This window comes from Eschscholzia californica, unplaced genomic scaffold (assembly GCF_041429995.1).
Source record: "Eschscholzia californica isolate CP2 unplaced genomic scaffold, dmEscCali1.0.p SCAF_3, whole genome shotgun sequence".
NCBI lineage: Eukaryota > Viridiplantae > Streptophyta > Magnoliopsida > Ranunculales > Papaveraceae > Eschscholzia > Eschscholzia californica.
Window position 1 is genome coordinate 4,134,350 of NW_028238420.1, and position 26,858 is coordinate 4,161,207.

At 38.3% G+C, this 26,858-nt stretch overlaps 3 protein-coding genes across 4 annotated transcripts in view; 1 reads left to right on the forward strand and 2 right to left on the reverse strand.

Moving 5' to 3' along the window:
- Positions 1-828: 828 nt before the first annotated feature.
- Positions 829-15,283, reverse strand: LOC147547808 (uncharacterized). The gene is made up of 7 exons (XM_086667956.1): positions 15,217-15,283; positions 14,922-15,138; positions 9,187-12,088; positions 7,696-8,688; positions 6,716-7,593; positions 6,154-6,580; positions 829-882 (listed from the first exon to the last, which is right to left on the reverse strand). Exons 3-7 carry the CDS (start codon positions 11,056-11,058, stop codon positions 829-831), a joined length of 4,224 nt encoding a protein of 1,407 aa, XP_086524082.1. The 5' UTR covers positions 11,059-12,088; positions 14,922-15,138; positions 15,217-15,283.
- A 4,025-nt stretch (positions 15,284-19,308) lies between these two features.
- LOC147547809 (uncharacterized) overlaps positions 19,309-26,858 on the forward strand; it is a 97,046-nt gene continuing 89,496 nt past the window's right edge. Inside the window, exon 1 of the transcript XR_015238679.1 lies at positions 19,309-19,354. The gene's annotated coding sequence lies outside the window, so the exon portion shown is untranslated. The remainder of the gene's footprint in view (positions 19,355-26,858) is intronic.
- PIN8 (Auxin efflux carrier family protein) lies at positions 23,051-25,566 on the reverse strand. 2 transcript variants are annotated; one of them, XM_086671975.1, is made up of 6 exons: positions 24,778-25,566; positions 24,161-24,335; positions 23,967-24,052; positions 23,717-23,874; positions 23,491-23,567; positions 23,051-23,403 (listed from the first exon to the last, which is right to left on the reverse strand). In XM_086671975.1, exons 1-6 carry the CDS (start codon positions 25,283-25,285, stop codon positions 23,337-23,339), a joined length of 1,071 nt encoding a protein of 356 aa, XP_086528101.1. In that variant the 5' UTR covers positions 25,286-25,566; the 3' UTR covers positions 23,051-23,336. The 2 variants fall into 2 exon arrangements, with proteins under 2 accessions (XP_086528101.1, XP_086528103.1); XM_086671977.1 differs by having other exon boundaries at positions 24,161-24,332; positions 24,778-25,351.

Sequence of the window (26,858 nt, forward strand, 5' to 3'; positions counted from 1 at the left end):
AAGTAAACCATTACGAGAACCAATAATATCAAACCTATTACCAAGGAACTGGGAAGAGAATTTAATAGGCTTATCATATGAAGATGGTAGTGATGATGGGTTATAAGCAATTGAGTAAAGATGGTTGGTTGGTGAGTGTTCACTGGTGAGAAAAGATTTAAGTTGTTGCGTTGGCATGAGTATTTCATTCTAAGTAAGAGAGGGTTTGTTATTAGATTGGACCAAGAATTGCTTACCCACTGACATCGGATTAGAGATTTTAAAGGAAACCGCAAGAGGGTGTTGAAGTAAGCAAGGACTATAACAACAACGTTGTTCACCGAAAAACCCAGGTATGCCTCGACGATCTTAGGCATCTTAATTGCCACCATGGATGAGATTTCTTCCGCAGCAAATTGCTTCTCTTCACCTTTATAGTTTACTGAAATCATGGGTTTGTCGCCAGGACCAGCAACAACCTTGAATGGCCATTGTTTGATATCAGCCGGAATAATGGGATCACTGAGTCTCCTTCCAATCAATTGCTTGGTATCGAGAACAGTATTAATAGGGTTCATGACTACCTTCTTCATTGTTTCAAAAGACTTTCGTGGATGGAGATTTGATAGAGAAAGAGGTGATGTAGGACATAATTGATGCGGAAAAATTTTATGATTCGAAACAAGGATGTCTTCTCCCGGAATTGCATATGCATCAATAACTCGGCTAGGCAATAGTGATTCTGACTAGGGTTTAGGTCTAACAAAGGAAAATTACTTCTTTCTTCCTCCTCTGTCGTCAACAGAATTTTGTTCCTTGTGTCAAGAACTTCTCCTTCAATATCATCAATCACAGTAATCGAAGTAACCTTAGAGAATTGTCTTCTCGATTCAGTCTTTGTTTCTGTATATGACAAATATCCATCGAGAGGAAGAAAATCATACCTAAGGATGTTTTTCAATATAGTCCAATTATCTATAAATTGTTTACCTTGATCAATGAGTCTCCATTGCATTGTATTGAAATCTTCATAGATTTTTCGGACATATGTTGCTCAACTAAAAAAACCTTATCTTTGTCATGAACTTCTTGATTTCTGAACCAATCTTCCATGTGTTGAATCCAGAAATTTATATGGAATTGACCTTCAAAAAGTGGAATTTTAGAAACTTGATGAATTTTTCTTTCATCTTTCCGATCAATATAAAATTGAGTTGTATCTCTAATAGGATCCCAACATAAACGTGGAAAATTTTTCCAACATTTAAGAGGAGATGTATCCATATATATATATATATATATACTTATTTTTTTTGTGAGAAAAAAAATCTAGAATTTTGATGGCTCTGGATACCACTTGATGTAGTCGCAGCATAATTAAAAGTAAACAATAAAATACAACGAAGAACGATAAAATAACTCTAAATACTGATAAACTTTATTAAACTTGATTGGTTTTTCTCATATATGAATTAAAAGATAGACTGGACCTCCTTTTATAGGATACTAAACTTTCCTAGATAGACTTAAACTGAACTTCTCTAGATACACTTAAACTGAACTTTCCTAAATAATAGAAATACTAGAAGAAGGTAACTTCCTAAACCTGGATTCATTATGAATGTTACTAAATAATGACTCTTTCTAAACTACTAGCTTGACCGACTAGGCCATGGACGTGTGGGTTCGCGGGTCTGGCCCGGATGCGCCTGCATCACATTGGCATTAAGCTTTCTTGAAAAGCTTAGACTTGTAAATTGAGGGTGTAAGGAGTTACACGGGAAGGCTCAAATTTACAAACTCTTATTATCAGAATTAAATTAATTATTTTGTCGTTAAAATCGTGGTTTAGTATTTAACTGACAGGCCAAAGTGATGAAGCATTCCAAGTAGGCTTATCAGATACGTGATCTAGTAAATGAAACCCTAGTAAGTGAATTTGGAATAAATTCATTATTAAGTCCCTAGTACAGGTCATTGCATGGAGAAGCAACTGAAAAATACACTATCGTACTTAAATAGATTAATAGTTATTCATTTGCTTTGACAGTTGTTCTCCAGATCAAGAAAGTCTGAAAATATATGATGTATCAATGAGATGCGAAGAGACATGGGAATCGAGCATTGCACTTGTTCTAAGTACAAGTGTGAGACTAAAGGATATATTCGTTCGGTTAGAAGGAGATGTCCTTCTGAAGGAGTGTCCTTCCGAATGAGTGTCCTTCCAAAGGAGTGTCCTTCCGAAGGAGTGTCATTTGACCAAGATAGAAATGAGCTCAATTTGTCAGTTAGGATACCGATGACTTTTTCCGGAATATCATCTAGTCTGGTCCAATTAGGGATTGATGAGACGCGAAAATGTCTCATTTGAACCTCTTAACTCCGGTTAGTTAGTCCAGTTCGAGCTGTTACTCTGATGATTTGTTTGATTTTCTTTCTCAGGTGTCTTTTACGGAGTTCAGTGTGAAAAACAGATAAAAACGGAAGGAAAACACGCCTAGGGGTATTTTGGTAATTTGGAAATTATTGTAGTCTGGTGATTAAGCCAATTTTGATGCTCGGGTGAAAGTAGAGTTCAAGACGAGTCCAACGGCGAAGACGGAAGTCAAATCGGAGTCCGGATGTACGAAATAGGGCTAGTCAAAGTTATGGTCAAGATCAGGTCAACCTAGGGATTTCAATAACACTTGGCGTCAATCTAAGGGGGGAATTCAAATTTCGGTACACTGTCGGGACATACAGGAGGGCACTAGGGTGTGTTTCGGGATCAGACTCGGCTTTGATTTAATACATCTAGCGCAGCGTTACTTGGATGTTACCAGCACGATCCGGTGAACCAAGCTGCGACACGTCTTCATTGACTCGATCCAGCGGTCTCCTTCACGGTGCTCTACGCTACACCGAATCACTCGCTTTTTAAATTAGCAACACGGGTCTTCTCTGGTTTGAAAGAGAGAAAGGAAGGTTTTATTTCCTTCTCTCTTTCAAACCGAGAATGGAAAGAAAGTAAGAAACAGAGAGGGAGGTGGATTGATGATACTCGAGCGAGAGAAAGAAATAAAAGGAAAACAAAGAAAACAGAAATCAAAACCTCTCGGTTCTCTCTCTCTCTCTACTTTCTTCTCTGTAAACCAAATGTCTCTTTCTCTCTCTGTAAACTCTTCTCTCACTGAAAAGTTACAATGTAAAGAAGAAGATGAAAGATAGAAGATGATGATGATGATGATGTTTTTCCTCTTCTCTATCTCTGTTTCTGGTCGTGAGCAGATCTATTCTCTCTCTCTCTCTACTGTTATAACCCGAGATATCCCTCCAATTCTCTTTCTCCTTCTTTTATAAGAACTAAAGAAAAACTCTCGCCCAATATTCCTCTTTCCTTTTGTATTTCCATTTCTTTCCTTCTCTCGCTAGAGTATCATCAATCCACCTCCCTCTCTGTTTCTTACTTTCTTTCCATTCTCGGTTTGAAAGAGAGAAGGAAATAAAACCTTCCTTTCTCTCTTTCAAACCAGAGAAGACCCGTGTTGCTAATTTAAAAAGCGAGTGATTCGGTGTAGCGTAGAGCACCGTGAAGGAGACCGCTGGATCGAGTCAATGAAGACGTGTCGCAGCTTGGTTCACCGGATCGTGCTGGTAACATCCAAGTAACGCTGCGCTAGATGTATTAAATCAAAGCCGAGTCTGATCTCGAAACACACCCTAGTGCCCTCCTGTATGTCCCGACAGTGTACCGAAATTTGAATTCCCCCCTTAGATTGACGCCAAGTGTTATTGAAATCCCTAGGTTGACCTGATCTTGACCATAACTTTGACTAGCCCTATTTCGTACATCCGGACTCCGATTTGACTTCCGTCTTCGCCGTTGGACTCGTCTTGAACTCTACTTTCACCCGAGCATCAAAATTGGCCTAATCACCAGACTACAATAATCTCCAAATTACCAAAATACCCCTAGGCGTGTTTTCCTTCCGTTTTTATCTGTTTTTCACACTGAACTCCGTAAAAGACACCTGAGAAAGAAAATCAAACAAATCATCAGAGTAACAGCTCGAACTGGACTAACTAACCGGAGTTAAGAGGTTCAAATGAGACATTTTCGCGTCTCATCAAACATCCCCAAACTTAGATTTTGCTAGTCCTCGAGCAAAACAGAAAAATAAAACCAAGCCAGTTCACCACTTTCGTAGGGAATCACGATTGCACTTAGCTCGTGCAACAAGCCGTTAAACCTCTAGGTTACCCTAAAGGACGAGTTTTGTCTCGTGAGGGTTTGCAGTGAATATACCCATAAAATTCAAAAATTTCAAAAAATGCATAAGGGTCTAAATATGGTATGGACTAAAAATGTTATCCGGTAAGTTTTAAAAAGTTAATAGAAATGAAATCAAAGTTGACCAAACCATACAAAGGCTAAAAATCCCTTCACTAGTAATCAAGACCTAAAGTGCACATAACCAGCCAATATGAGTATCATTTCGGTTCCAAACAGACAAGACCTCGATTACCTTCTCAATACATTTCGCCTCGACTGCTGCCTCACGGTCATACACTCAAAAATTAAAGTCACTCATAAATGTTTCACTCAATGTGCGAGTATGACCATGAAGAAAAACTCAACACATTACAAAAGACGGACTGAATTTTTGGTAAACGACTGATCTCATAGAAAGGAAACAACCACTAATACGGAATAGGGAAGTTAACCAACTCTTCTCACCTGACCAACTATCTAACAATGCTCCCTAGAGGTCAATAGACTATAATGATGATGTGACTAGAACTCCTGAGAACTCGACGTCTTCAAATCTTCAAGAAAGGGATAAACACTTAAACAAAACCACATAAACACATTTTTTTTTTCTTTTTTTTTTGATAATACAACTCAAAATACACATCTTACTTCCTCAACAATTTCCTTGGGTATAATTTTCTCCACTTTGCTTCATGTTTTATTCTCAGGGTTCTAACAAATGGATTGGATCTATTTTCCTCTAGTTGACATTGCTTTCAAGTTTCTCAGACTACAAGAGAAGGGTTTACTTCCTGATGACATCCCTAGTGGTTGTAAAGTTTGAACTCAAGAGATCAACTGAGCTCTAATGAATATTGCGAGGTTGAGTAGCTCTTCATTCTACTCGGAATTAGTTCAGAAGAGATCACTCAAAGCAACAAGAAAGGCTCAGAATCTCACATAGGTTAAGTCTCCACTAATGATCGATTAAGTTTTCTCAGAAAAGTCTACTCTTCACCTATCTAACACTCACATGGCTAGTGCACAGACAACTTCAAGACTCGAAATTCATGGAAAAACCTTTAGCAAACGGATAGTCTGACGAACTAGACTCCATAACTATTAACAAGCAAAAACAACTAGACTCACATTTTCAATCCAAAAATTAAAAATTTTGAACCCTTTTGAATTTTTGAAATAAGGACTAAAAATTCAATTCCCTATCCCCAAACTTAAACCGAACATTGTCCTCAATGTTCTGAAGACTATGCAAAAATAATAGGATGTAAGGAAAGATGTTACCAGATTCGGAAGTCCTATGCATGGATTGCCTCCCAGAAAGCGCTAAGTTTAACGTCTTCAGCCAGACGAAACTGATCATAGCAGATCAGTCTGGATAGACAGGATCTTCGATAGAAACATCCTCTGTATCGTTCAACATCTCTAAAAATGGTTTTTAGCCGTTGTCCATTCACTTTGGACACACTACCATTTTTGTCTTCAATGTCGACCGCACCATAAGGATAAACAAACTTGACCGTGAAAGGTCCTGACCATCTAGAACGCAGTTTCCCAGGAAATAAATGCAAGCGTGTGTTATATAATAAAACTTTCTGACCCGGTGAAAATATTTTTCTTAAAATATTTTTATCATGAAACATTTTCATCTTATGCTTATACAACCTAGCACTTTCATATGCATCATTTCTCAACTCCTCCAACTCACTGAGTTGCAACTTTCTCTCTCTACCCGCCTTGTCAAGCGAAAAATTCAACTGCTTGATAGCCCAATATGCTCTATGCTCTAACTCAACGGGTAAGTGGCATGCTCTGCCATACACTAGTCTATATGGAGACATTCCAATACGGGTCTTAAACGCTGTACGGTAAGCCCATAGTGCATCGGTTAGTCGTAAAGACCAATCCTTCCTATTGGTGTTAACCGTTTTCTCTAGAATGCGTTTAATCTCCCTATTCGACACCTCAACTTGACCACTGGTTTGTGGATGATATGGGGTAGACACTTTATGGGTAATACCATATTTCTTCATTAAAAGCTCAAACTGCCTATTACAAAAGTGTGTTCCCCCGTCACTAATGATTGCCCGCGGTGTACCAAAACGTGAAAATATGTTTTCCTTCAAGAAAGTGATCACAACTTTGTGATCATTTGTTTTGGAAGCAACCGCCTCTATCCACTTTGACACATAGTCAACTGCAACTAGGATGTACAGATTTCCAAATGAATTTGGGAAGGGATCCATGAAATCGATGCCCCACACATCGAAGACCTCAACTACCAATATAGGATTAAGGGGCATCATGTTCCTACGAGAAATGCTTCCCAGCTTTTGGCATCGTTCACACGCCAGACAATATGCATGGGTATCCTTAAAGATAGACGGCCAGTAAAAACCACATTGTAGAATTTTTGCGGCCGTCTTCTTACCACTAAAATGCCCTCCACATGCATGATCATGACAAAAGGAAATGATTTTGGACTGTTCACTATCAGGAATACATCTCCTAATGATCTGATCGGGACAATACTTGAACAAGTATGGATCGTCCCAGAAGAACCGTTTTACCTCGGATAGAAATTTATCACGATCTTGCTTGGTCCAGTGTTTGGGCATTTGACCAGTAGCAAGATAGTTCACTATATCAGCAAACCAAGGTAATTGGGAGACACTAAAAAGTTTCTCATCAGGAAAGCTTTCTCTCATGGGTAACTTGTCTTCTACAGACTCGACTACAAGTCTAGACAAGTGGTCTGCTACTAGATTCTCGGAACCCTTTTTGTCCCGAATCTCTATGTCAAATTCCTGTAGCAAGAGTATCCATCTAATCAGCCTAGGTTTTGCATCCTTTTTAGAAAGGAGATATTTTAATGCAGCGTGATCAGAGAATATGATGACTTTAGAACCCACAAGATATGATCTAAATTTTTCTAGGGCATACACTACAGCTAACAACTCTTTTTCAGTGGTAGAGTAGTTTAGCTGTGCATCGTTCAACGTCTTACTGGCATAGTATATAACGTGAAGAAGTTTATTCTCACGTTGACCTAACACGACTCCGATAGCATAATCAGATGCATCGCACATGATCTCAAATGGAGTACTCCAGTTGGGAGGTTGGACAATAGGGGCGGAAGTAAGCATAAGTTTTAGTTTCTCAAAGGCTTCTAGACAAGGTTCATCGAAGACAAATTTGTTCTCTTTTGCCAAAAGATTACAAAGAGGTCTAGATATCTTGCTGAAATCTTTAATAAACCGTCGATAAAATCCAGCATGTCCTAAGAACGATCGAATATCTTTGACCGTTTTAGGGACTGGAAGGCTTTTTATCAATTCTACTTTAGCCTTATCTACTTCAATGCCCTTTTCAGATATGACATGCCCTAAGACTATTCCTGAGCGAACCATAAAGTGACATTTCTCCCAATTGAGAACTAGGTTCTTCTCTTTGCATCGAACCAACACGAGTGTGAGGTGATACAGACACTGATCGAATGATGAGCCAAAGACCGAAAAATCATCCATAAAGACCTCGAGAAACCTCTCTACCATGTCTGAAAATATGCTCATCATACATCGTTGAAATGTAGCGGGTGCATTACACAACCCAAAAGGCATCCGACGATAAGCATAAGTTCCAAATGGACAAGTGAAAGTGGTTTTCTCTTGGTCCTCAGGGGCTATTGGGATCTGATTATAGCCAGAATAGCCATCTAGGAAACAATAGTAGCTATGCCCAGCTAGTCTTTCTAGCATCTGATCAATGAAAGGAAGAGGAAAATGGTCTTTCCTCATGACCGTGTTCAGCTTCCTGTAATCAACACACACACGCCAACCAGTGGTCATCCTGGTGGGTATTAACTCATTAGATTCGTTCTTGATTACAGTAATGCCTGATTTCTTGGGTACAGTTTGAACAGGACTGACCCAAGTACTATCTGAAATAGGGTATATGATACCCGCTCCTAACAATTTCAGGACTTCAGCTCTAACAACCTCCTTCATGTGAGGGTTAAGTCTACGTTGCATTTCCCTAGACGGTTTAGCATCTTCCTCTAGATAGATATGGTGCATGCAAACAGAAGGACTTATACCCTTTAAATCAGCTATTGACCACCCTAAAGCCTCTTTGTGGTCTCTAAGGACATCTAACAACCTATTTTCCTGTTCTTTTTCTAACTCAGAAGCAATAATGACAGGTAAAGTTTCAGATGGGCCTAGAAACGAATACTTTAAGTTCTCAGGCAAGGGTTTCAATTCTAAGGAGGGTTGTTTCTCTGTGGATGGAGGCAACTCGGGGATACTGGACTCACTGGTGGATGATAGTTGGTTCGTCTCTACAGTTGGCGAGTCAATTGGCTCGGACTCAATGAGGGGTTCAGCTTTTGCTTTCCACTTATTAGTATCCAATAATGGGGTAGAATCCAACAAAGCATTCACCTCATTAATACTTCCCTCCTCATCAAAGTCCAAGCCAAAATGAGCCAACAGGGTTTCTAAGGGATCCTCGGATAAAGTCTCAGGTAAAGAATCCTGAACAAACATATCTATCAGATTTAACTCGGTAAAATCCTCAACATCATCTAGAAAAAGTCCAGCTTTATAGATGTTCATCTCTACAGTCATGTTTCCAAAAGACAATTTTAAGAGTCCACTCCTACAATATATGACAGCATCAGATGTAGCTAAGAATGGTCGTCCTAAAATGACGGGAATTTGACTTTGGTTATCACGAACTGGGTCGGTATCCAAGATGATGAAATCTACAGGAAAGATGAACTCACCAACTTTAATCAAAACATCTTCCACTATTCCTCGTGGTCGCCTAATAGACCGATCCGCCAACTGGAGAACTACAGGAGTGGGTTTTATTTCTCCTAAACCTAACTGTAAGTAAACCGAGTAAGGAAGTAGGTTAACACTGGCACCTAGATCTAACAATGCTCGTTCGATCTCATGTTCCCCTATGGTGCATGGTAAGGTAGGGCTTCCTGGGTCTTTATACTTAGCTGGAAGGGTTTGCTGGAGAATAGAACTGACTTGATTAGTCAAGAAGACTTTCTTATGCACATTCATCTTACGCTTCCTAGTACATAGGTCTTTAAGGAACTTAGCATAAGCTGGGATTTGTTTAATAGCATCTAGTAATGGAATGTTAATACTAACCTGTTTGAACATTTCCGTTATCTCCTCAAACTGAGTCTTCTTCTTTAGTTCTACCAAACGTTGAGGATATGGGGCTCTAGGAACGTATGGCTCAGGTACAATGGGTGGGTTTTTAGACTCAGAAGCCTTCTCAGGCTCATTACTAGGGATACTAGTTGGTAAGGTGGGTTGTTCAGAGTTTGGTTCACTATCTTCGGGAACTCCTACCTTATTGTCTATTACCCTACCACTTCTAAGGGTGGTTATTGCATTGGCCTGGTCCATTGACTGTTTACCCCTCGGGTTTGGTTCTGGTTGACTAGGAAATCTACCCTGTTCTCTCTGCCTAAGGGCTTCTCTAAGTTGACCTACCTCGGTTCTTAAACTAGTTACAGCTTGGTTAGTCTCTTGTACAGTCTGGTTAGTCTGTTGTAGAGCCTGGTTGGTCTGTTGTATAGCCTGGTTGGTCTGTTGCATAGACTCTCTATGGGTTTTAGCTAGTTGCTTCATGGTTTCCTCTAAAGATTCACTGTTTTGAGAAGGATATTGGGTACTAGATTGACCCTGATTTTGAGCAAAAGGATTCCTAGGAGCATTAAACCCAGGAGGGTTCATGGAACTACTAATCTGACCCTGATTTTGACCCTTGGTCCAAGAAAAATTTGGGTGATTTCTCCAACCCGGATTATAAGTGTTTGAGTAAGGATCATATTTCTGACGGTTATCATGCTTAGAGTTTAGATAAAGAGCATTGGCTTGCTCTTTTTCGTCAGAAACAAAGAATAGGGTACACTTATTCCCTGTATGAGATGGGTCTCCACAGACGGAGCACGGATAAGAGATGGATTCATTTCCAACACTCATGACCTGAGTGGGATCCTCCCTAACTGCTTTAGGCTGACCAAGCTCTAGGGCTTCTATCCTTCTCGTCATGGCGGCGAGTTTAAGTTCGGATTCATCAACTCTATAGATGCCGCCTTTATTCGGAGTAGGGTTTGCCCTAGTAGGAGGTCCTCTAGAAGCTTCCCATTGATGGGATTTCTCAGCTAAATCTTCTAGAAACGTCATGCAGCCATCGACGGATTTATAAGTAAATCCGCCACCACAGAATGACTCTACCATGGATGTAGTGGGATAGTCTAGTCCGTCATAGAGAAATTGGACTAGTCTGCTCTTTTCATAACCATGGTGTGGACACTGTAGTTCCAGTTCTTTAAATCTCTCAAGATATTTGTAGAGAGACTCTCCTTCTTGTTGCACAAAATTATTAAGACTTTGCCTTAAAGCGGTGGTTTTGTGCTTGGGAAAAAACTTCAGAAGGAATAAACTGGTTAATTCTTTCCATGTGGTTATGGAGTGAGGTTGTAAGGCATACAACCAAGATTTTGCTTTCTCTCTTAAAGAGAAAGGGAACAACCTAAGCTTCACTATTTCATCAGACATATTGGGGAATCTTATAGTCCCACAGATTTCTTCAAAATCCCTAACATGGTGGTAGGGATTCTCGTTCTCAACTCCACGAAAGAGTGGGAGCATTTGGATAATGCTCGGCTTTAACTCAAAGTGAGCCGTGGAGTGGGGTAACTGTATGCATGATGGTTGACATGTTCTAGTAGGGTTCATATAATCCCTGAGTGTCATAGGTGGATTTCCTTCCCTGGCTTGGTTCGGATTTTCACCCATAGTGTCACCAAAGAGAGATTTGCTAGAATATTACTTAAATGAGTTTCTCTACTAATGAAATGACCTCTCTTATCACGATATCTATCGGGCATAAACTAGAGCCCAATGACCAAGGATATTCTCAACAGAACTTTTTTTTTTTTTTCTTTTTTTTTTTTTTTTGAAAGAAACCGATGAATCACTACGAAGACCCTAGAGGAAAGCAAACACAATCAGTCTGACTCCACCAAGCAACCTAAACAAAATCTAGACGACAGACAGGGTTGTCAGATTTACCCTAAAAATATAGACAGCTCCTACTTCGTAACAAAGCTTGAACTATAAAGTTTATGAGGGTTACTCCGTCCAAGTACTACGATCAAACAACTCTTGGAGACGACCAACGATAAACGTTGTGATAGCCGTCCTACCTGGTAACGTTTCCTCTTCTCGAGGTGACCTTATAAAGAGTTGAATGAACTTTCCCTTTAGGAATGCCCAAATAAAAATTAAGTCCCTGAATTGTGTCAAAGATCCTATGAGCTCGAAATCTTAGGGGCTGATGTCTAAATCAGATTTTAGATTATTTAGGTGAAGTTTAGGATCGTGAATGTTGTTACCTATTTGGGCAAGAGAACGGTGATGAAATCCGTCTCCTATCTTTCAATTGGGTTATTGCCCTTACTAGAATGCTTACACTAAGCAATTCGATCAAAACAATTAGGCACACGAAACACGCAATTACCCACTGACAGGGGCTTCGTGGGTGATTAGAGAAATTACCTCCCGTTCCAGACGGGCGATGACCCTTGCAGACGACCCGGGCCACTCTCCCCATGAGTGTTCCAACCCGAGGCTTCGATTTTGGTTTTCGGTTACAATTTATAAAGCCCTCCAATTTAGGGTCAAAACTTTAATACCAAAAATAAAAACTAGAAAGTCTAAAAGTCTCTCTCTCACCAAAAATAAAAAAAAATACTAAAAATAAAATGTAAATTTTCCTTCTTGAGCTCCTCTCCTTGTTGCGCCTTTTCCTTCGCTCCTTAGCGTTCTACACACCAAAAATGGAAAAGCAAGTCAAAGTGTCCAAAAATAAAAACTTACCAAAAATAGAACTTTCCAAATATAGAAATAAGATAAGATAAATTCAAACTTAATCCCCGGCAGCGGGGCCAAAAACTTGATGGGCCTAAAAAGTTTCCTAAATAGGTCTACACCCGCAAGTGCACGGGTGTCAAGTTGTAAAATTCCGGTAAGACCGGTTCGTTCCTCAGAGACTAAGTCGAATTTCAATTCTAATCTTAAAACTATTAGGTTTTGAAGAAATGATTTGATGGGTAATATATTTTTTTTCAAATAATAAAAAGATAAATAGCAATTTAAAATTAAATAATACTAAAGTGATATTCAGATACAGGGAACCTAGGGTTTTCGAATCCGTTTTCTTTGTTTTCCTTTTATTTCTTTGGTTGTGGTTTTCTATTTGTGAGAGATAGAAAGCTTACAGAGAGATAGAGAGTTTACAGAGAAGGAGATTGTAGAGAGAGAGAGAGAGAGAAACCCGAGAGCTTTAATGGAGGTAATTTTTTATTTCAATTTTATATCTCTTTGATTTCAATTACTTTGTCTTTGTGAGAGAGATAGAGAGAGAGAATTAACAGAAAGATTAAGAAAAGAGAAAGAAACAGAAAGTTTAGAGAGAGAAACAGGAGGTTGAAGAAGGTGAGAAAATAAATTTCCCTGAGGGAAACCATTTCCGGGAAGACGAGAAAATCGTTTTCCCAGAGGGTGCGTTTGGCAAATTTCAGAAAAACAGAAGGAAATCCTTTCCCTGAGGTCCTGTTTGGCTGAAACCTGGGAAAATAAAAGGAATTCCTTTCCATAAGGTCCTGTTTGGTTTTGAAAGAGCGAAAAAGTTAAGTTTTCTTCTTCCTGTCTTTATTTTATTTTCCAATTTATTTTATATATTGTCCATGAGTAACTAATTTTCCTATCTAGGGTTTTAGATGAAGTTTTAATAATTATTCTAATGATAAATTTATTACAGTTTTTATTATTTTAACGATAATATCTTCCGGGTTTTTTAGACCGTCCATGGACTGAAAACCTGAGTTATACAAAGAACTATCGAATTAGACCAAATTAATTTGTCCTTAGAATTGTTAGGAAAACGGATTCGAAAACCCTAGGTTCCCTTTATCTGAATATCACTTTAGTATTATTTAATTTTAAATTGCTATTTATCTTTTTATTATTTGAAAAAAAAATATATTACCCATCAAATCATTTCTTGAAAACCTAATAGTTTTAAGATTAGAATTGAAATTCGACTTAGTCTCTGAGGAACGAACCGGTCTTACCGGAATTTTACAACTTGACACCCGTGCACTTGTGGGTGTAGACCTATTTAGGAAACTTTTTAGGCCCATCAAGTTTTTGGCGCCGCTGCCGGGGATTAAGTTTGAATTTATCTTATCTTATTTCTATATTTGGAAAGTTCTATCTTTGGTAAGTTTTTATTTTTGGACACTTTGACTTGCTTTTCCAGTTTTGGTGTGTAGAACGCTAAGGAGCGAAGGAAAAGGCGCAACAAGGAGAGGAGCTCAAGAAGGAAAATTTACATTTTATTTTTAGTATTTTTTTTTTATTTTTGGTGAGAGAGAGACTTTTAGACTTTCTAGTTTTTATTTTTGGTATTAAAGTTTTGACCCTAAATTGGAGGGCTTTATAAATTGTAACCGAAAACCAAAATCGAAGCCTCGGGTTGGAACACTCAAGGGGAGAGTGGCCCGGGTCGTCTGCAAGGGTCATCGCCCGTCTGGAACGGGAGGTAATTTCTCTAATCACCCAGGGATCGTAATGCTTAGATAGAAGCCGCTTACGATTGTCGGATCATAATCCGCGACTAACATAGACCGGATCCTACAACTGGTTACACCAAAGAGTGGTAGCTTGATCGGAGAGAGTTGAATAGTGGGAGCTTGCCTATAGATGGATATGATCCAGTTTGATAGGCGCAAAAAAGATAGAAATAACCGAGCTCGAAAGGGAAGCCTGAAAAAGTGTAAAACCCATTTTTGGGTCGGCCAGATCAAGCCCAATAATGGGTTGATCAAAACCAGCCATAAGAAGGGGATGGGCCAGACAGACCAAGCCCATTAAGGAGATGGTCTGGCCGACCACATCAAATGTGTGGATTTTTTTCAAGAGAAAAAACAGCCTCTCTCTCAGACATCTAAGTAGAGAAAGTGGGTTTTGAGGAAAAAAACTCTCAATATATCTACTCAGTCAAAAGAAGAATGGTTCTTCCTTTCAACCGTCAATGAAGTCCTAGCTGACATTAAAGAAGGGAGGTCAAGTTGCTTACTCGAGTGTCTCAAGTAGAGGAGCTACACATGAAGCTCTCATCTTCGGGATAAAGGAGTTGGAATCTTATTCGGGAAAGCGAATTCAGGTACTCTACTTTCAGTTTCTAGTTCATTATTAGTTCTTTCATGTGATCCCGGTAGACTAGTGTTAAACATATGATGTTTGGGATTCCGCTTACAACACTATTAGATGGTTAAGTTAGTCTTAGAGGCATCCAAAATCCAATAATGTTGTGTCTAAGAACCAAGATAGAAGTATCTTTACTAACAGGTCAAGAAGAAGCACCCTGGCTACTGATGGGTGATTTTAACAGTATTATCGCAGAGAATGAAAAACGAGAGGGGGCTTAAGTTAACACCAAAGACATTTAAGAGTTATTTGAGTGTGTCATGAATACTGGATTATTTGATTGCCCATCTATCTATACATGGTCGAAATGCTTTCTAAATACAATTGTACTAGTAACATCCAATCGTTGTGCTTTCATTAAAATTATTTTCATACACAGTAGATACCTGGCTAGTGTTGTTGCCTCAACTTCGTTTGATGCAATCTTTGCAGCCCATTTGTCAAGATGGTCTGTGTTGTGCAAATGCTTTGTAAGGTTTGAAGGTTTTTTCACGGTATACCATGTTTCGCATATGAAGCAGCGCTTTCGATCTCCTTCCTTTGGTTTATATACAAAGTTTGGTTTGTTGCCATTCCCAGATGATTTTTTACCTTTAGCCATGCCTGATACAAGTTTGTGTTAGAGAGAGAGAAAAAAAAATGGAGAAAGGGAATTACTAATTCAATGTGTCATCAATTTACCTGAAGTTCACTTTGTGCTAGCAACCTTCGATCTCTACTCTCTAGGGTTTCTTTCTCTCTGATTGTGAAGAGAGAATTACTAATCCAAATTATTTTTATGTTATTTCTTTTTTGGCCCCTATTTATTTAGATGTATTAGGATTACATCCCTAAAACGATAATTGTTTGGGCGTCAATCCCCAGTGGTTATTTTCTGTCAAATATATATTCGTTAAATGATGTTGTGTCACATGCACACTCCGTCTGGATGAAACTACCCCTTTAAATCTGACGGTCAACACATACTTAGAGTTCCAACTGTCCAAATCTATTCCTCTTCTTCTCTTCTTCTCTTCTTCACTTCTTCTCTTCTTCTCTTCTTCTCTTCTTCTTCTCTCATCACCGAGCTTGAGAAAGAAAGTGTGACTAGAGAGAGGAAGTGCACAACAAAGCTTCTCTGTCAAAATCAATTTCAATTTGAGATCATGTTAGATGGAAGCAAGTTTTGAACTGATCCAACAAATTATTACAAACCAAAGATGTTCAATGTCTTCTCTAAGATTTGTTTAGATATTTTCAAAAATATTTGTCAGGTTAATTTGGGCGGGAATTGTAATAGGGACGAATTCGACCGGAATTTTAATTTCTAGAGTAAATTGTACTTTCAAGGAATGGATTATTGTTCAAGATTGGACTTGATTTCTTATTGCCAACCAATTTTCGGGGCCCTCTTTGGCACACACTATTTTCGTTACATGCTTAGACGTGTGGGGATATTTTGTCCAAGTCAAGGAAGGTTTGCGTGCATGTAAGGGTGGGATTTTGGTCCAGAAACCCGCAACCCGCCCACGACCATCCGAGTTTGAAGGGTCTGTGATCGTCCGATGCCCGAATCGGTTCACACCCGCCCGACCGAAAGAGCTTAAGCGGACGGACGCGGGCATAGGTCCTTACCCAGTGATCCGACTAAGTCCGCCCGCTTATATAGTCCGTCTGACCGAACCCGTCCATACCCGTCCGTTTATCATACCCGCCCGTCTATATGATTGATTTTAAGCCTTTAGATTTGTAGGGTTAGCTACAACCGTTAAATTTCAAGAGTAAAAATATGTAACCCTGGAAATCACTTTTCTTAATCTTGTCATCGCCCCTCTACTTCTGTAGTCTCTCTCTCATCCAAAATCTCAATATCTCAATAGTAATCCTAAAAGCCACAATACACCGACCGTAATCCATGAGAAGAATAGAACCGATCGTAATCCATGAGAAATGTCAATGATTATCTTTTAATTTTGTATTCATTTAGTTTTTGGAATTGTAAAGTGGAAGTTTAGAAAGTTTTATTTTAGCTACTAAATCATTTTAATTTCAAATTCTTTATTCATTAGTAATTGGTGCCCGAGCGACCGATACCCGGTTTGTCGGACTATCAAAACGGTCACGGACAGCCACTTCGTTGGAGAAAAATCTGAAATGTCCGTTTGTTTTGTTTGGATGTCTGAGTGGACACTTAGGACTTATGCTCGTTCCGTCTGGACCGGTTGAGTTATTGTCCGTTTCCCGCCCATCTAAAGGAATCGGTCCATCCCCTTCCCAACTCCGTTCCGTTAGTAAACGGGTTTTACCATAACCGTTCCAATAATTAATCGGGTGGATATTCAATTACCATACCCCCCCCCCCCCCCAATTAAAAATTGCTAAACCATTACCGCCCTGCCCCGTTTAATATAAAATGAGTCGGGACGGGAAAATATTCTGTTTGACAAAAATTATTTTAGTTTGAAGTAACATAGCAATTGTTAACAAAAATTTTATAAGACTTTGAGTTTATCAATCATAAACTACAACTACTTAAATAATATAAAACATAAATTAGTTAAATTGATAATACAAGATTAAAATTTTAAAAACATAACCTTAAATAAAGTATATATTTAATATATGACATACTAATTGGTTCAGGGCGGAGTTTAGTATCTAATACCAAACCCTCCAAATTCGATTATTTTCTTAACTTCATACAAACTCGAATCGTTTAATAAACGGGTCGGTAATACCCGTCCCACAAGAAGCGGGTTTGGAAAAAAAAAGGGTTAATTCCATTTTGGCCCCCTAAAGATGACCAACTGACCAAAATGGCCCCCTAGAGATGACCAGCTTCCAATATGACCCCTTTTTCATCTTTCCGTTATTTTCACCGTTAGGCGTTAGTGAGCTGGCAATTTACTGCCAGAAATGCCCCTGCCCGTATCTTCCTATATCTTTGATGAGACATAAAAAATCTTTATAGTCCCAAGGTGGTCAAATCAATTAAAACAAAATTTACTTTTCAATTTCTTTATTTTATTTACTCCCAATTTTATATTTCTCTCTACCCACTAACTTCAAAGCATGTCTTGTCTTCTTCTTAAACTATGTCATTCTCTCTCTAAATCATGATATTGTAAGGGCTTCCGATCCAATATCACGACTTCCTTGATTTCCCGAATTCGATCCCCCATCTCTGTTGTTGTTACCAACTCCAGCTACTCCATTACCACTTGTCTCTGCAGGTGAAGTTATCTGCCTAAATGGCCAAGGAAATGAGAAACTAAACCTTCTGTCCCCTAATCTGGAAGTCTGAAAATCATTCTTCAATAGTCCCACCAACATTTCCACCAGAACCAGTACCAATATTATTAGCATTTTCTAGGGCTTCTCTGTTTGTCCTCTCATAATCAAGATCATTAGTAGGTAATTTATATCGACAAACAGGGCAAGAATTGTGCAATTCCAGCCAAGGAAGAAAGCAATCTGGATGATAAATATGTTTACAAGGCATCTCTTTAACTATATCTCTACAAACAGTTCATATCGACAAACAGGGCAAGATTGTCTTCTCTTGTAGTGATTCTTCGCGCATATCATTGATTTTAATGTCTGAAATTTTGGATGCTTCTTGTTCCATCTACATCCTTCATGTGGGCATGAATATTTTCTAGGAAATAATTTAGAGTAATAACTGTTCATACCTCCTATTGAACTAATATCTTCGTTCTTCATGTGGTTGCTAGGAGCTGTACTCGATTTGTATTTATCCCCATGAGCTCTCGTATGCATCTTTAAATTCGCTTCTCCTTTGAATCCTTTTCCACACACTTGACAATAATGTGTGTATTTAGCCAAGAGAACCTCAGCTTCTAATTCAACAATTTCATAATTCTTCTGCGAAAAATCATCTATAATCTCTTCATTTTTAACTTTATTATGATCATCATCATCGTCATGTAGTAGTTCCGTCTCTACCATCATCATCGTCAGCTTTCTATCATTGTTGTTGTGGTTATTAATGTTGTCACTGCAACTAGTGGATATGTTCTGTTGATGGCGATTTAAGCGAGGAGGAACATCAATCATCCAATCAGGAAGCATAAGTTGACGAGAAACCCATTGACAAGCTTCAAAACCTTTAAGTTTAGATGCTTTAATAACATCAAAATCCCTAGAAGATGATTCTGGTTCAAATTCATGTTCGATTTGTTGTTGTTGTTCTGATTCTTCATGAATTGGTTCTTCTTGATTATCGTTTTGGAGAGAAAGAACAGAGATGCTAAACAACGAGAGTGGTGCTGAGAATCCCGTCGTTGTTGTGCTTGACGGAGTAGACAATCTCTCTTCCTTTCTGCTGATCGGAGATTGCAGATCGTTTAAATGGACGTCGGAGATCATGTGGTGCCATTTTTTGGCTTCCCGACGATCAGTATATCGTTGAAGATTTATCGTCTTCGTCTTTCACTGGATTTCAAATTTCACTTCGAACTCAATCTGATGGGCAACTCCAGTTTTAGAGAGAGAAATAGTTTAAGAAGAAGATAAGAGATGCTTTGAAGTTTTTTATTTTTGTTGAGATAAGATGCTTTGAAGTTAGTGGGTAAAGAGAAATATAAAATAGGGAGTAAATAAAATAAAGAAATTGAAAAGTAAATTTTGATTTAAATGATTTGACCACCTTGGGACTATAAAGATTTTTTGTGTCTCATCAAAGATATTGGAAGATACGGGCAGGGGCATTTCTGGTAGTAAATTGCCAGCTCACTAACGCCTAACGGTGAAAATGACGGAAAGACGAAAAAAGGGGCCATATTGGAAGCTGGTCATCTTTAGGGGGCTGTTTTGGTCAGTTGGTCATCTTTAGGGGGCCAAAATGGAATTAACCCAAAAAAAAACTCGTAGGTTCACGCCAAATTGCCACCCCCTACCGATTCCCACCCCCATGTGCATGTAACAAAAATCGTGTGCATTTATGGTTGTTCTAGAATCCATAATCCAGCTTTCAACAAAAAAAAATAGAATTCATAATCCAGAGTTCCAGACAGGGGCGGCCCGGGCCCAAAGCAACCAAAGCGGTCGCTTTGGGCCCCGACGTAGTCAAGGGCCTTATATATCGAATGATGTATGGTATTTTTGGAATAATAGTTACGTTTCAAAGAGATTCTTATTAGGAATCAAGTTATAGCTCACTTGTTCAAGAGCTTACACTTTGTATGAGAGGTCATAGGATCAACTCCACCTCAAAGAAACATTAAAATTTTATTTATTTTTTCTACCAAACACTATATAAGGCCTCATATTTTAGTTTCGCTTAGGGCCTCCCACATGTTAAGGCCGGCCCTGGTTCCAGACCCATAATCTAGGCTCATAATCAAGTTGGAGCATTAGACTGAAAGAGAGGAGAGAGAGGAAGAGGGAAGAGATGGAAAAGAGGAAAAACAACGAAAATAATGAAAGTAGGAGCCGTCGTCCCCGAGTTCTGACCCCACCCCCTGATCTCATGACTCGTATATTTGGTCAGCTCGACTGTGTCGATCTCCTCCATTGCTCTCTCGTCTGCAAGTAACTACCCTTCTCTCTCTCTCAATTGTCTATCATCCTTTTTTGAAATTTGGATCATTTTTCTTAATAACCCATATCTTATTTTAACAATTTGTTGCTTAAATTATGCATCTTTTTAGTTTCTAACAATTAGAATCTTAGTTCCCAAACAATTTTGAAACTGGGTCTTACTAGAATCCTGAAATCACTTCCATTTTAGATGGATTTGGTTGGAGAAATAACGCAGTGAGGTTTAGAAGAACCACAATGGGGAGTAGATTGATTGATGTCAATGTTTATATTTTCAGTTACTAAATTAGGGCACCCCATGAAAGTGCAAATGGAATAGTTTCATGAGGAATTATTTAGAGTATCTATTTTCTTCATATACCTTGAGCTAGATTCATATGAAGATCAACTCGGGGATAAGTATGGGAACAAACCAGAAATCTGGGCAGAGATACAAAGCAAAGGCTCTTTGGGACCCGGTTGTTGAGAGAGTCAATAAGAAACTTGCGGCTTGGAAGGGTCATGTCCTATCCAGGGGAGGTAAGCTAACCCTCTTGAAATCAGTGGTTCAAGCTCTCCCAACATATTATTTGTCTCTGTTTGCTATCCCTATGTGCGTGCTGAAGGAAATAGATAGGAAGATGTGTAACTTCCTGTGGAATGGCAAGTCGGATCATAAACGTCTTCATTGGGTTGCTTGGAAGTTTGTTAGTTCTCCTAGGGAGAAGGGTGGTCTTGGGGTCAAGAAGTTGAAGATAATGAATCAAGCCCTCTTGACTAAGTGGCTCTGGAGATTCGACCAAGAGGACGACAAGCTATGGAGAGAGATAATCGGGGATAAGTATGGGAACAAACCAGAAATCTGGGCTCGTAAGGTGAGAAATGCACCGTACGGGTGTGGAGTTTGGAAAGGCATCCAAGGACTATTGAGCAAGTACCAAACTTTAACTAAGTGGGAATTGGGTAACGGGGAAAAGATCCACTTTTGGTCTGATGTCTGGATAGGAACCACTCCTCTCAAGGACCTATTCCCCCAGATTTATGCTATTGCGCGTGATAAGGAGGCGACAGTTAATCAAATGAGAGACGAGCAGTCGAATTCTTGGGTCATCCAAACTAGAAGATCTCTGAACGATTGGGGAGATGCAACCCTATATGGATTTGTTGGCTCTGGTTCAGGTAGCTTCCGTGGGTCGCAGTAATGATAGAAGAGTGTGGAAAGTAGATGCGAAAGAGAAGCTGTCGGTAAGGTATTGTTACCAGCTTTTGGATGTAGGTGACCAAATCATGAATCCAACTCTCATTAAATCAGTTAGGAGGAAGGCAATCCCTCCAAGAGTTGGATTTATGCTTTGGGCCACTATCCTAGAGAGGATTCCGACAGTGGATTTGTTGAGGCGTAGAGGATTCCAGATTACAAACAGGTGTATTCTTTGTAAAGCGGAGGAAGAGTCTATTGACCATATTTTCATACATTGCAAGGTCGCGAACAACATTTGGGCTTACTTTTTAAATTCCCTTAACATCAAGTGGTGCATGCCTGGATCGGTTTCTCAGGTGCTCGAGCAATGGGAGGGCATTTCGAAGCCTAAGAATAGGAAAGATATTTGGGACCTGATTCCGGCAGCGATAGTGTGGAGCATTTGGAAGGACCGAAACAACAAGATCTTTAAAGAGGCTAATGCTAATACGAGTTTAGATGCGGATGATATAAAAGCTGTAATATTTGGATGGGCTAAAGGCTTACCCAAGTATCTTAGTCTTTCCTTTCTAGATTTAGTTTGTAATTGGGAGGCTTGGATGTCGCGAGAGATCCATTAGTTGCCTCCCCGATTGTATAGTTCTCCTTTTCGTTTAATATTAATTCAAATTTTCAAAAAAAAAAAAAGATCAACTCGTAAAAAGACCATTTTTAGCGTTTCGAATAATGAGGATGTCAAACCCATGATGAACAAGGTAACTGTTCTATAAGAGTAGTTCAAATGAAATTGAATATATACCTGCATTCTCGATTGCAACATTGTTTAGTTAACAGTTCCAAGGAATTATTTTCCGACCTTATAGATAAAGTAAAAGAACATGAGGAAAGTTCGACCAATCTGCCTTTTTGAAGTTCCGTATTCTGTTGGGAACTTTATCTTGTTCTTTTGTAGATTAGTTGTTGACATAAATAATTGACTCAAATTCTTTTCAGGCAGTGGTATAGAGACTCCACTGAGCTGAGGAAGGAGTGGAAAAATGAATACATCGAGGCTTATAATCGATTTGGATTGAGCATTAAAAGGGAAACACATCCACCATCTACCACATGTTCAATAAGAGGTTTGCACAGTTGGTGCCCTTGAACTTCTTTCTTTTTGTAATCTCCAAAAACGTATTTGACATTGGACCGTGGATTTTTTTTCTGTAATTAGTAGCAAATCTGATTAAACTATTGTTTGATTATTGTATTTATTCCTTCTTGATTCTAAGCATATCTTAACTGCTTATCCTCGTGTACCTTGTGCCTCGATAAGATTGAAACACTATTTTCACATTGTATAGCATACAGGAAGTTGAATATATATCATCAAAATAGCAAATTTACTTCTTCTGATTTTATCCTTGTTGCTTTTATTCCTTGCCGTAGCTAAACCGGAACTTTGCTATACCATTCAAAAGCTATATTCTGCCTATGAATGTTGATTTTGGTCAAGCTTGTTAATCTCCTTGTATGAACATATTTCTTTTCTTGGAGTTGATACATATGCACAAATTAGAAGTCTTGTAACGGGTTCTTAAGGAGTATATGGTGGATTTAGGTAAAATTGATCTTTTACTTAGTCGAACCATTGACACCAAATAATAATAACAAAAAAAAATTAAAAGAATTTGCACCGAGTAATTTAGGTGTTACACAAGGTTGTTTCGTGAGGTAACAGAGTTAACAGTAATAAGACTTCAATATTAGATTTACATTATTACTGTCAACTATGAATAGGTGAAAGAATCAAAATAAGCATATTCCAGATAATTTATTCATAATTTGGTTTTCAAATCTGTTGAGTATCCCTATGTTCCGATATTTACATGAATATAATTATTTGTAGATACAATCTTAACGAGTGTTAATTTATTTTGTCTTGGTGCAAGTTTCCTCGTCTTACACTTATAAAGAAAGCCGACTAAAAAAGAATTGTCTCCATTACTCTCTTATCCATCTTGAACCTTCGAATTAAATTCGTCTCGTGCAAGAGTGACAATGTAGTCATATCCGCTTTACTTTTAGCATTTGGGACAAGTTATAAACCTAGCATGAAGTAGTAGGCCAAAGCTATAGGCATAGCAATGAGCATACCAAATATAACCCTGTAAAAGTAAAACAGTAATATTAAAATTGAACTAAGTTTTAAACCTCAAAATAGGTTTATTATACTATGATAGAAAATTAATTACCCAGTGCTTAAGATTTCTGGGTGTAAGTTATATTCTTTGGCGAACACAAATGGAACAATTCCTTGAGGAAGTGCTGCCTGAAATTAACCACATATTATCTAAAAACGAAAAGGGAAAACGAGGAAGCTAGAATAGGCTTATATGTATATATATATATATATATATATATATATATATATATATATGTATATATTGATCTGAACAATCCTGTAATAAAACTTAGCACCTGTAAGATTGCAATCCTCAAGAGCTTGCCCTTCAACCCAATGGCGATCGAGGCAACTGCCATGAGGGCAGGTCCTACCAAAAATTTTGTTCCCATTGCGAAAACCGCCTTACGGGTTCCGCATGCTATTATGCTCGCCTGTGACGCCATAAATAGGCCTGCCCAAGTTTCAGAAAACTGAATATTATTTAGAAACTTATTGCATACAACAATATTTTCTTTATCTTTTATGCTAATTATTGTCTGGTACCTAAGCTGAACATTGCCATTCCTAGTCCTCCATCTGACAATATTGATATCGACTTATCGATGATCTCTGGTAGTTTAAGTTTCCACCTGCAACAAGAAAAACCTTGCCACCTTGGATAACTTATCGTACTCAGAAATGAGATAAACTGTTGAAGATGATATAATTCACACTCAAACTGCATCTCCTAAACTTACCTAAAGCGAATTAGTGCCCATATAACACCTAACAAAGTTGCATGCGTATTTGGGTTCCTCATGAGTTTTGTTCCCACTGTCAACAGAAGAAGTTTAGTTTTGGTTTTTGTGGTTCTAGCTTTTGCTTGTTCCTCCCCTTCTTTTGATTCTGTTTCCTGTTGGGCCTCCAGTTCTTCTTCAAAATATACAATATGCTTTTGATTATTAGTCAAAGTTGGTAAGAATATCCAATTAAAAAACTTCAAAAGCTTTTAGCTATGTTGAAGTTTAGATATAAAGTTTTGATTATTCTATGACAAGTATATGCGTATCTATAGTTTACTGTAAATGCATCATACTGATGAATATTTCTTAGTGCAAAGGCATGGTTCATGTTGCAAATCAAATAAAAAGTAAGGATGATATCTTATAACAATTCATACGTGGGATGGTCTGAGACACGGTATTTGTTCGGTCCCGCTCAGGATATTTTCTATCTCTAAAATTGACTCGAAACAACAGTAGAAGCAGAAATTAGGTCAACATAATAAAATTCTAACTGTAAATTAAAGCGGAGCCTGCTTGTTGATTCTGCAAATTATCTTCCTGTAACTAGGAATACATCCGTGAAATCATACCTGCTGTGTCTTCTGTGGGAATTTCAGAGATTGCCTCTGCTGCCCTAAACTCAAATAGAAAGAGCAGCAAATTATACCACACTATACTCTGTAAACCTACTATCTGTGCAAGAAGCACAGCTGCTTCATCCCCATACATTGCTTTCAACAATGGAATCCCCATTATCAAGGTATTTGGTAATGTAGTCAAAGAAAAACTAGTTATAATACAACCCAAGTTTCCTCTGGAACTTAGTTTGCCGATAATTGCTAATACTAACAAGGCAGATAGTTTTTGGACGGTATCTGCAAATATGAGTTTCACGCTCATATTATAGGGATCGTTGTTTGAGATAATTTTGAAGGACAAAAGTGGGATTGAGAATTTAGCGACGAATTTGTTAATTCCGGAACACTGATCAGGAGTAAAGAGCTTCCACCATTTGACAGACAAGTAGGCTAAGATCATAGCGACGTATAGTGGAACTGTCGCTGCCAAAACGTGATAAGTATCGGCGAGAGAAATCATGGTGGTTGGTAGTTGGACCACTAGAATGAAATGGAAATTATGTACCTTTTTAGATAATTTTTTTTCTTGTATGAACTTGGATTGTTAGATAGAACAAATCTTATATATTTGCTTGTTCGTTAGCTTGTGAATAGAAAAGAGTATAGGGGTACCAAACGCTTTCTTAAAGAACGACGTAGGTTGCCCTGAAACTTTATCTTTTCAGTACCTACGATGTTTTGAGGCATTAAATATTCGTTTCACTTCACACTTTCTGATTTTTTTTTTTTATGAATTTTTTCGTTTGTTTTCTGTAAATATTATCTGTTTTTATGGTGTCTTAGTAGTAACTATAACCGATCAACGTGCAGGTTATCTTTATAGTATGACATGGGGGATTATGATATTATATTTAAGTTCTAAGTGATTTAAGTGCTTGTCTTTAAAGTTTAAAGCTTCTTTGATCATCTTTTTCATTCTGACCAAATCCTTAATTTTATTCTTCAAATTTCATGTTTCTTGTTTGATAAGGTAGGTACAGGGACACTTTAGTCATTTAATCTTAATAGAGTTTAGTCTCTCTCTTCCTTTCGTCTGATTACGCTCTTTTTCAGACCGGTAATTAGTTGTGATGACAAAAATACCCATCAAAGATTAACTGTAATTTACAGGTTTCTTTACTATCCATGACCAACACAAGAAGCTTCAGGTATGGAGCCATCTTGCCATCTTGAATGGGAACAAGGAGGACCCAATGACGGCTCGCGGACTGTTCACGTACAACCGAGAGAAGACGATTGGACAGAAAGTCAATGTGGGTCCATCCGTGGTTGTGTCCAAGTGGCAGTAGCTTATTGGGTATAGGACATTTCTTCCCTTCAAGGTTGGTCCATTCATAAAATCTTTATAAGAATAAAGAAGTGAATTGCAGGTGAAGTAAACAGAAGAAGTGAAAAGAAGAGTAAGTAACAGTGAAGAAGGAAGAATTTTTGCTAAATATAGTCAAAAGTATGAGAATAAGTGTGGTGGAGAATTTGCTTTTAAAATGTAAATATTTTGCTAAAACAAGACCCAACATATCTAATCTTTCCTCCTTGTATCTCTATCTTCATCTCTTGAAGGATGAACTAAAGGATCATTTTGCTTGGTTATGGAGTTTCAGACCCTTCTTTCTTTAGAATCCTGATTTTCTCGCTTCTAGGTTGTAGGGGTTTAGGGTTTCAGCTTGTTCGAGCGAGAGCGTTTGTTGAGTAAATGTGGGTTCTGCAAACTTTAACCCTTTTGTCATGAAAAAAGGAAACATAATGTGCTTTCTAACATGGGTAATTTTACAAGGTTTGAGACTGAAAAAGAATATTAGCAAGTGATCACAAAAATAGGAAGAACACAAAGTGTAGGTGATAAGAGTGTAATTCTCAGAAGAGCATTGGCTTTAACTCTCTTTTCTTTGCCTAATGGGTCCCAATCTGGTTGAAAATTTTCCTATCATGATGAGATTTATGGCTTCCAAGTTTGCCTTTCTTGACCTAAAGTTAGTACTTTTATCAACAATTCTAATGTGTCAAAGTGGCAAGGCCTGCCCTGGCTTGAACAC